The 10,320-nt window shown below is 46.9% G+C and overlaps 1 protein-coding gene and 1 non-coding gene across 2 annotated transcripts in view; one reads left to right on the top strand and one right to left on the bottom strand.

Annotated features, from left to right (window-relative positions):
- nme6 (NME/NM23 nucleoside diphosphate kinase 6) overlaps positions 1–7,499 on the top strand; it is a 15,777-nt gene extending 8,278 nt beyond the window's left edge. Inside the window, exons 3-6 of the mRNA XM_043695275.1 lie at positions 2,579–2,681; positions 3,766–3,805; positions 3,919–4,079; positions 6,771–7,499. Coding sequence (XP_043551210.1) covers positions 2,579–2,681; positions 3,766–3,805; positions 3,919–4,079; positions 6,771–7,033 — 567 coding nt within the window. The 3' untranslated portion in view covers positions 7,034–7,499. The remainder of the gene's footprint in view (positions 1–2,578; positions 2,682–3,765; positions 3,806–3,918; positions 4,080–6,770) is intronic.
- On the bottom strand, positions 439–557 carry LOC122553301. Its single transcript, XR_006312681.1, has one exon. It is a non-coding gene; the product is annotated as a 5S ribosomal RNA (ribosomal RNA).
- Positions 7,500–10,320: the final 2,821 nt, after the last annotated feature.

The raw sequence follows: 10,320 nt of genomic DNA, 5'->3' as shown, positions 1-10,320 counted from the left end.
ACATCGTGGGCTGAAGGGCCTGTTCTGTGCTGTACTGTTCTATGTTCTATGTTCTAAAGAGTTGGATAGAGCTCTCAAGGATAGTGGAATCAAGGGTTATGGAGATAAGGCAGGAACAGGATACTGATTAAGGATGATCAGCCATGATCATATTGAATGGTGGTGCAGGCTGGAAGGGCAGAATGGCCAACTCCTGCACCTATTGTCTATTGTCCGCCTTTCCTGACTGCCACCCGCAGACAGCGTGCAGCCCCAATCCCTTTCTTTCCGCCTTTCTTGCTGATTTTGGCAGCGCTCCGCTCTCCTCCCCTCCGTGTCTCGTGCCTGCAGGAGACTGATGCCAGGCACAGCAGCAGCAGCAAAAATAACCTGCTGCTCCATTGCCTGGCACAAGACAAGTGCAGAGGGGTGACTTGAGCAGCCACTGCTGGCGGAAAAAGCCTACTGCACCTGGTATTCCCAGGCGGTCTCCCATCCAAGTACTAACCAGGCCTGAGTCTGCTTAGCTTCCGAGATCAGACGAGATCTGGCGTTTTCAGACTAGTATGGCCGTAGGCGCTGGCCCCTGCCTTTTCTCCCTACTTCAAGGCGTGCTGGCCAGCCACATTTTCTTTCTTGCTCTTTCTCTTTATCCCCTTTGGCTTTTTTTTCTCTTTTCTCTTTGCTCTTCCTCCTCCGTGCGTGCTTCCCTCCCTCCGTCCCTCCAGCTGCCTTTCTGGCCAGCCCTTGCCCACCAGGCTCCTGTAGTCTCCCACATCCCCACACAGGCCAACTGCAAGCCCTCCCCCTGCTTCATAGGGCTGCAGCCTGCATTCTCTCATCCTTCCACACTCCTCCACCCCTCCATTTCGGAATGCCGGGCACTGACCAGTGGGGTACCGCACGGATCAGTACTGGGACCGCAGCTTTTTACAATCTATCTTCAGGATATACAAGATGGTATTCGCAATAACATTCGCAAATTTCATCAGCTGGGTGGCAGGGTGAAATGTGATGAGGATGTTAGGAGATTACAGGGTGACCTGGACAAGTTAGGTGAGTGCTCAGATGCATGGCAGATGCACTTTCACGTGGATAAATGGATCCTTATCCACTTTGGTGGCAAGAACAGGAAGGCAGATTACCACCTAAGTGGAATCAATTTAGGTAAAGGGGCAGTACAGAGAGATCTGGGGGTTCTTGTACACCACTCAATGAAGGTAAGCATGCAGGTACAGCAGGTAGTGAAGAAGGCTAATAGCATGCTGGCCTTCATAACAAGAGGGATTGAGTATAGAAGCAAAGAGGTCCTTCTGCAGCTGTACAGGGCCCTGGTGAGACCACACCTGGAGTACTGTGTGCAGTTCTGGTCTCCAAATTTGAGGAGAGACGTTCTGGCTATTGAGGGAATGCAGCGTAGTTTCACGAGGTCAATTCCTGGAATGGCGGGATTACCTTATGCTGAAAGACTGGAGCGACTGGGCTTGTGTACCCTTGAGTTTAGAAGACTGAGAGTGGATCTGATTGAGACGTATAAGATTATTAAAGGATTGGACACTCTGGCAGTAGGAAACATTTTCCACTGATGGGTGAGTGCCGAATCAGAGGACACAGCTTAAAAATACGGTGTAGACCATTTAGGACAGAGCTCAGGAGGAACTTCTTCACCCAGAGAGTGGTGGCTGTGTGGAATGCTCTGTCCCAGAGGGCAGTGGAGGCCCAGTCTCTGGATTCATTTAAGAAAGAGTTGGATAGAGCTCTCAAAGATAGTGGAATCAAGGGTTATGGAGATAAGGCAGGAACAGGATACTGATTAGGAATGATCAGCCATGATTATATTGAATGGCGGTGCAGGCTCGAAGGGCTGAATGGCCTACTCCTGCACCTATTGTCTACTGTTTATAAGATTTTGTACCTAGGAACTTGTATTTAAGATGGTGCATTGTGTGGTGATATTATGCCCTTTTCACTGTACTCCTGTACACGTGACAACAACATCAAATCTTGTGTTGCTCCTTTTTTCTTGATTCCAGAAGAAACAGTTTCTCTTTGTCTGCTCCGTCAGTACCATTTAGTATCTTAAATGCAGTTAGTAATCTTCAACCTTGCAAGTATAGCTTTTCTTCTGTGTATGAATAACAAAGTATATATATCACCAGGTTTTTCCCATGCTGTGAAGCTTTTGGCTGCCGCCAAATAATTGTAGGAATCTGTCATGTTGCATTAAAACGGGAACCTGTCATAAGCAGGATGACAAGAAACATGCTCTGTGATCAAGGTTTAGTTATAGCATTGTACAGGGTGGGTGGCTCAGGCTGTTGGGGAGGACAGGCTTAGTTTGTGCATGCTGCCTGGCATGAGCTATGTATATGTGAATGCTGGATGTGGACTGGGTCAGCCGACCTCAGACATCCCGTTGTTGACCTGTTCTTGTGCTCCTTGTTGAGGCATCTCCCGTGGGGAATAGTCAGGGCAGTGAAGCAGCCCCTCCCTCCTTTGTCGGATTGTGATCCTCACCTTCACCCTGTTTCCTCAAGGCAACCCTGAGTGGTTGGAATTGTCATTGTACTAAGTCCTTTTTACTGATTGTTGATTTCAGGCTATCCATCAGAAGATATTGGACAACAACTTTATCATCCTGATGCACAAGTATTTAAAATGGGGTCAGGAGGAATCTCAGGCATTTTATGCAGAGCATTCAGGTATGAGTCCCTGCTCCTGGAAATGTTGATGAGTACATTGAAATCTTCCTTTTTGGTTTGTTTGTGCCATGTAGGTGTGTTTTAAAAAATTCTCAAGGTCAGGTTCGTAGGAGAGTAGTCTGACACAGAACAAACGACCAAGAGGCGAGTCTGCTAGAATATGCTTCAGCTTTTTATTCCCCGCAGCGTCGCCACAACCAGGTCTCATACTTACAACGGGTCTGGCTTATACTCACTCTACATGTTACCGGAACTGGGAGCCGTCAGTTCTCGTAGAGCGGTTGCCAACAACACACGCTCGGCGGTTAAACGTAACCCCGGAGCAGACTCACCGAACTGGAGACTTTTCCAGCTGATATACTCTTTTCCAGATATAAACATTCATGTGAACAGCAGAGCAAGGCTAAAAAACACATTCCATTCTGGTTACATACAGATAAGAAGATTCACACGGGGAGGTGTGTAATAAGATTCACACGGGACTAAGCAACACCTCCATTCCGGTTAGATTCACACATGTATTGGGACATAATTTTTAACCGTTTCACCACATTCCACTGCTTGGCCCAATACATGTGTTACATTATGATTCACACATGTATTGGGACATAATTTTACACCACAAGGTGTTACTGGCTAATTGCCTCAGGAATTGTTGACATTCCCATGCATCTTCTGCCATTCGTGTTCTCGGCTACAGAATGTGGGTTTGAAAACGCCGTCATAGAATCATACATAACAAATGGTAGTAATCCATTTGGCTAGTAGTGTATGTGCTAGCTCTGTCTAACAGCTGCATGGCTAGGCCTCTTCCCTCGTACGTATTTTCTCTTCAACTCATTCCCCAATTCTTTATGAAACCCTTGAGTTAATTTGCTACCAGACCCTAACTACTCACGGTGTGACCACTCTCCTCATGTTACTATTGCATCTTTTGTCCTTCTTAAATCTGTGTCCGCTGACTCTCATCAATGGGAACAGCTTCTCCCTGTCTATTCTTGTTCAGATCACTCACAATTTTGAAAAAATAACTCATCAAACCTTAAAAGATTCTTCAGATTTTTTCTGATTTGTGTTGTTACAGGTCGATTTTTCTATCAGCGCGTGGTGGAGTTCATGACAAGGTGGGTTTCATAGGCACAGCAGAGTGTGCTTTTGATGCTGTTTCCTTTACCCATGTGATGACAGAGTTGCTCTTCCTCTAAACTTGCTGTTTCACTTCTCTTCTGTTTGACAGTGGTCCAATGAGAGCGTACGTGCTGGCTCGTGAGGATGCCATCCAGCGTTGGCGCTATGTGATGGGCCCAACTAAGGTGTTCCGAGCACGCTACTCTGCTCCGGAATCGATCCGTGGCACCTATGGGCTGACAGACACCAGAAACACCACACATGGCTCAGGTGAGTATTCCTGAACACAGGCACTGTCTCGAGCAAAAGGATTGGTTCATTTTAACTTATACCTGCTCTTGGTATACTCCCTCTATTACTAGCAGTGAAGCTTATTAGTAGTGAAGTTTATTATCTAATCGACAGAGGAATGTGATGATCCAACAGTGTACATCTTGTTTCATTTTGGAACTCCAGGCTGCATTGTGTCGTGAGTAGTCATGTGTTTAAAAAATATTGTCAGTTGTAGCAACTTGAGCTGCAGGTTTCACAGGTTAAGAGCAGCTCACCACACTGTGGCATATCTGTGAATTTGGGAACCTCATGGCTAGCACCATTCTGGATGTGGTCGCTGAGGTTTAACAGTGTGCAGAGTGAATATGACAGTGGGTGACCACAAGAGACTCAAAAGTATCTGACAGTAGTACCACATTGGCACCAGTGGAGGGCAGCAAAGGCACATGATTCTGCAGAGCTAGACAGGAAGTTTACGAGTAATCTGAAAAGTAATAATCTCTGGATTGCTTCCTGTGTCTTATTTCGAGACATAAGCAGAAAAGAGACACAAAATTGTGACCGGAAATATGGTGCAGAAGGGGGAAGGGTTTTATATTCTTGGGATATCGGTATCAGCTTTAGTGGAGATGGTACTTGTACAAGCCAGATGTTTTGTGTCTAAACAGAGCTGGGGAAGGTTCCCTTGGAAGCTGATTTGAGGTAGATTTTCAAGTTGGCAGGCGTGTGGCAACCTGGAGATACTATCAGAGAGGAGTATAATGTGCAGAAAATAGGCAAGGAAATCGGAATATAAACTGGGTTAAGGATACAGGGAAAAATAGTAATGTCTAAATCCAGGTTACAGTGCACATATGTGAATGCACAGAGTGCGGGAAGTAAGGTTGGGGAGTTACAAGCACAGTTTGCCAACTCGAACTATGATATTATGGTCCCATAGAAAACCTGGCTCAAGGAAGGGCAGGACCTGGTAGAGTATTAAATATTCCTGAATGCAACGGTGAAATTGAAGAAAAGCAAGAGGAGTGGCAATATTGCTTAGGGAGAGCATTGTGGTGCTGGACAGCGTGAGGGAGGTAGATTATTAACTGAAAAGAAAAAGTAGAGGTATGGGTGTGGTGGGGATGTGTGACCATGGGTTGGGGGTGTGTGAGAAAAGGGAGAGTAACACTAACCCCCTGTGGATTGGGGGGGGGGGTGAGAAATGAGAGAGACACTGGGTGACACTGACGGCCTGTGGGTTGGGGGGGTGTGAGAAACGGGAGAGTGACACTGACCCCCCGTGGATTGGGGGGAGGGTGAGAAATGAGAGAGACACTGGGTGACACTGACGGCCTGTGGAGTGGGGGATGTGAGAAAAGGGAGAGTGACACTGGGTGACACTGACCCCCCGTGGGGTGGGTGGGGGTGTGTGAGAAATGGGAGAGACACTGGGTGACACTGACGGCCTGTGGTGGTGGGGTGGGTGTGAGAAATGGGAGAGACATTGGGTGACACTGACGGCCTGTGGGGTGGGGGAGTGTGAGAAATGGGAGAATGACACTGGGTGACACTGACCCCCCCATGGGATGGGGGGGGTGTGAGAAATGGGAGAGACACTGGGTGACACTGACCCCCCATGGGGTGGGGGGCGGTGTGAGCAATGGGAGAGACACTGGGTGACACTGACCCCCCGTGGGGTGGGGGACGGTGTGAGAAATGGGAGAGACACTGGGTGACATTGACGGCCTGTGGGGTGGGGCGTGTGAGAAATGGGAGAGACACTGGGTGACACTGACTGCCTGTGGGGGTGGGGGGTGTGAGAAATGGGAGAGAGACACTGTGTGACACTGACGTCCTGTTGGGTTGGGGGTGTGAGAACTGGGCGAGAGACACTGGGTGACACTGACCCCTCGTGGGGGTGTGTGAGAAATGGGAGAGTGACACTGGGTGAATTCCTTACTCAGAGAGCCAGCCCTGACCCAACAGGCTGAGTGACCACCTCCTGTGCTGAGACCCATTCTGTGATTGAGTAATGTACAAATAGAGGCCGTTTTTAGCTGTCTGATGTCCCATTGTCTGCTTGCAGTCTTGTCACCTATCTCCAGTTGCAGTCCCTTGCATGGTCCCTGCGTTACTGTTTCAGTAATGGGGACAGTACTGGCCAAGAATTTGGAGCAGGCACCTGGCCATACCAGGTATCGTTGCTTCATTCAGTCCCTCCCTGGCTTTGTGCCTGGGCTTATCCTATATGAAAGTGAGGAAGAAACCTTGGGGATCCACATCCACTCTCTTTCCCCACCGTTTCTATTGGTTTATTGAAATGATTTGGACTATACTTGTTGAAGACATGGGGCAAATTCCTTCCTCTCAGGCTAATGGTACTGTACCAAGGCTCAGGGCATTGTCTCTAATAACAGCCAGAAATGAACAATCTCAGTTTGACCATGCCATCTTTATTCAGGTGAAATAAGCCTGTTCTAATAAATTGTACATGTGAGAAAATTAGCAGAGGTTTGGGTCTGATTGGATAGTACTTTGAAAGAAACAGCCCAGATATGATAGGCTGAATGGCCTCCATTGGGTGAATATGCAGATGTTGAATAATCAGCTGCTCTAACTTTGTACCCACTCTGTAGTCCCTCAGTCTCTCCACTGGAGAGCTGACTGTTGTGAATTGTCATTACCTCTTTGTTTTTACAACTTCAGACTCCCCAGAATCAGCAGCAAAGGAGATTTCCTTTTTCTTTCCTGAGTTTAAGCAGCAGCAGTGGATCGACAAGGAGGAGATATCTTATCGCCAAGGACTATACTTTTACCATTCTGAGAAACAACTACACCTGCTCAGGACATACCAGCAGCAACCAATGCAGACTCAAGAGAGCTCACCACAGGCTGCCTTCGAGGGCACTGACTGTACACTGGACTCGAGGGCACAGATCGAGAGGGTAGTGACCACAGGCCAATTGTGAGGGCATGGACTACAGCCCAGGCATGAGGGCATCTGTTTCTGGGTCATGGATTTGACTGCAGGTGATTCAGGTCCATTTGATGCTCATTGTAGTCAAACAACCTGAGCGTTCACTGTCAGTGTTCCCCAGTCAGTGAGCCCCACTCACTGGGGCTCGAGGTCAGTCTGGTTACAGCCTGTTTGCGTCTCTCTGACTCTGTTGGAGAATTGATAGACTACATTTGGATAGGTGAAGCAAGGAGCACTCCACAATGGAGTTCCAGCTTCTCACTGTCGATCGCAACTCCATGCAATAACAACAGACGAACCAGCACTGATAGAATTGGTGTTCGTGGGCAAATTGGAGTTTGGAACTTGAACGTCCCTGACTATTACCTTTATCTTTAAACTGCCTACTGTGACAATCTGACTCTCTCACTGTGATTGTTCTGGTTATTTTGAATAAAAGATTTGTATATTTGTATGAATTGGTAGCACGTGTTTCTGGTTATTAATGTTGACATCTGCCACCATATTTCTGACATTGTGTAAACATGACTTAGTTTCTCCCACATATTCCTGAGATAAATGTGTCAATCAAATGCTGATAAGCAGTTGCTGATGCCATGGATCGTGAGCAGGGAGACAGGAAGCCAGAAGGCTTTTGAGGAATTTTTTTTTGTTCTTTCATAGGATATATGTGTTGTTGGCCAGGCCAGTATTCGTTGGCCACTCGTAATTGCCCTTGAGCTGAGTGACTTATTCTGCCCTTTTAGGGGGCAATTGAGAGTCAAGCACATTGCTGTGAGCCTGGAGTCCAAGCCAGGAAAGGATGCAACATTGCAGCTGGAGCTGGACCTGGGCAACCCCAGGAAGTTGATAGCATACGTGTTTTGAGACCAACCCTGTGCCTTGTGCTACCATCTGAGCGTGATCCTGTTTAGTGAGTTCAATGCAATGTCCCGCTTGCTGTCCCGATACGAATTAGAGACTTTTCAAACTTGAATGTTGCAAAATGCAAGAGAGCCAGTTAAGTAATTTTGCTCTGTTGCAACATGAGGAATGGCAGTTTACACATTTCCGCACATTTCCACATGCAGAAATGAAATAAATAAGGGCTGCTGGTTATGGACAAATGTCCTGTCTTGGATGTACCTGAGCTCCTTGCCTGTTGGTAGAACAAATGTGTTTTCTAGCACTGTCCTGACCTAAGTGAGGAGGGTTTGAGTGGTGAGGGATTGAGACACAGTGAAAGGTCTCTGCCTTATCCTGCAGCCAAAGTACAGTGACCCATCTAAACTTCTGGTAATCATGATGGTAAAAACAAACCTTCCCTATAAGCTGTTTGAGGCTGTGGCTGTGCACTAGAAAAACAAGACCTGGCATACCCACTGCTAAGATCCAGTCTAGAGTCGCATCTGAGCCAGCACTTCGTCTGTGGATGAAGGGCCAGTCTAGAGTTGCATCTGAGCCAGCACTGACAGTCTGTCAGTGAAGGGCCAGTCTTGAGTCACACCTGAGCCAGCACTTACACCCTGTCAGCGAAGGGTGAATCTAGAGTTAGACCTGCTATGTAATGTACTGACACCTGATGGTCGTTTACAGACAACCAATGAACCCCAGGATTCTCTGTTCAGCACAATAAAGCCTTGGCCTCTGGAACCTCGTGTGTACCTGACCACACAACTGCTCCAGCTCCTGGCAAATGTTGAAACCTTCTATTCATTGAAGCAGGCTCAGGGAAGGAGCCAAGGCACATCACATCCGATCATGGTCTGGAGTTGATTGCTGTAGGAACAGTCCTCGGAGGCCTCTAGAGCTCACTGTCTTGTCAGCAGTGACCAGGAACATCCGACGTGAGGTCCAGGAAACAGGTACAGGTGGAAGGAAATGCCTGCTGCATCATTCAGTGTGATCACGACTAATCATCCAACTCAGTCCCCTGTTCCTGCTTTCTGTCCATACCCTTTGATCTCTTTAGCTGTAAGAACTATATCTATCTATCTATCTCCTTTCTGAAAACATTCAATGTTTTGGCCTCAACTACTTTCTATGGCAGAGAATTCCACAGCCTCCTCACTCTCTAGGTGAAGACATTTCGCCTCATCTCTGTCCTCAACGGCCCACCCTGTATCTTTAAAGTATGAGGATTCCAGCAGGAAATATAATGTGATGCAAGTGGCAAGTTATAGTTTCCTTTCATATCTTATAGCTTTGGTTCTTTTGATAAGTTTAAAATATGTCCAAAATGTGGATAAATGTATGGTTATCCACTTTGGTGGCTAGAACAGGAAGGCAGATTACTACCTAAATGGAATCAATTTAGGTAAAGGGACAGTACAAAAAGACCTGGGTGTTCTTGTACACCAGTCAATGAAGGTAAGCATGCAGGTATAGCAGGTAGTGAAGAAGGCTAGTAGCATGCTGGCCTTCATAACAAGAGGGATTGAGTATAGAAGCAAAGAGGTTCTTCTGCAGCTGCACAGGGCCCTGGTGAGACCACAACTGGAGTGCTGTGTGCAGTTCTGGTCTCCAAATTTGAGGAAAGACATTCTGGCTATTGAGGGAGTGCAGCGTAGGTTCACAAGGTCAATTCCTGGAATGGCGGGACTTACCTTATGCTGAAAGACTGGGGCGACTGGGCTTGTATACCGTTGAGTTTAGAAGATTGAGAGGGGATCTGATTGAGACATAAAAGTTTATTAAAGGTTTGGACACTCTGGAGGCAGGAAACATGTTTCCGTTGATGGGTGAGTGCTGAACCAGAGGACACAGCTTAAAAATACTGAGTAGACCATTTAGGGCAGAGATGAGGAGAAACTTCTTCATCCAGAGAGTGGTGGCTGTGTGGAATGGTCTGCCCGAGAGGGCAGTGGAGGACCAGTCTTTGGATTCATTTAAGAAAGAGTTGGATAGAGCTCTCAAGGATAGTGGAATCAATGGTTATGGAGATAAGGCAGGAACAGGATACTGATTAAGGATGATCAGCCATGATCATATTGAATGGTGGTGCAGGCTCGAAGGGCAGAATGGCCTACTCCTGCACCTATTGTCTATTGTCTAAAAATCCCAATGAGTATTCAAGCACCTTCAAGGAATCCTGAAAAGGAAGGGTTTTTTGAAGTCTTCATAACTGAAACACCATACAAATCAGTGAGATTCCACTTAACATAAGAAAGAATTGGTGGAATTTCAATTTAAACTTGATTCATTAACATCATGGGCCATTCAATTATTTTCTTTTTGTTCATTTATACAATGTGGGAATCACTGGCTGGGCTAGCATTATTACCCATCCCTAATTTCCCA

This window comes from Chiloscyllium plagiosum, chromosome 9, assembly GCF_004010195.1.
Source record: "Chiloscyllium plagiosum isolate BGI_BamShark_2017 chromosome 9, ASM401019v2, whole genome shotgun sequence".
In the NCBI taxonomy this organism is placed as follows: Eukaryota; Metazoa; Chordata; class Chondrichthyes; order Orectolobiformes; family Hemiscylliidae; genus Chiloscyllium; species Chiloscyllium plagiosum.
This window is presented reverse-complemented; position numbering and strand designations above follow the sequence as displayed.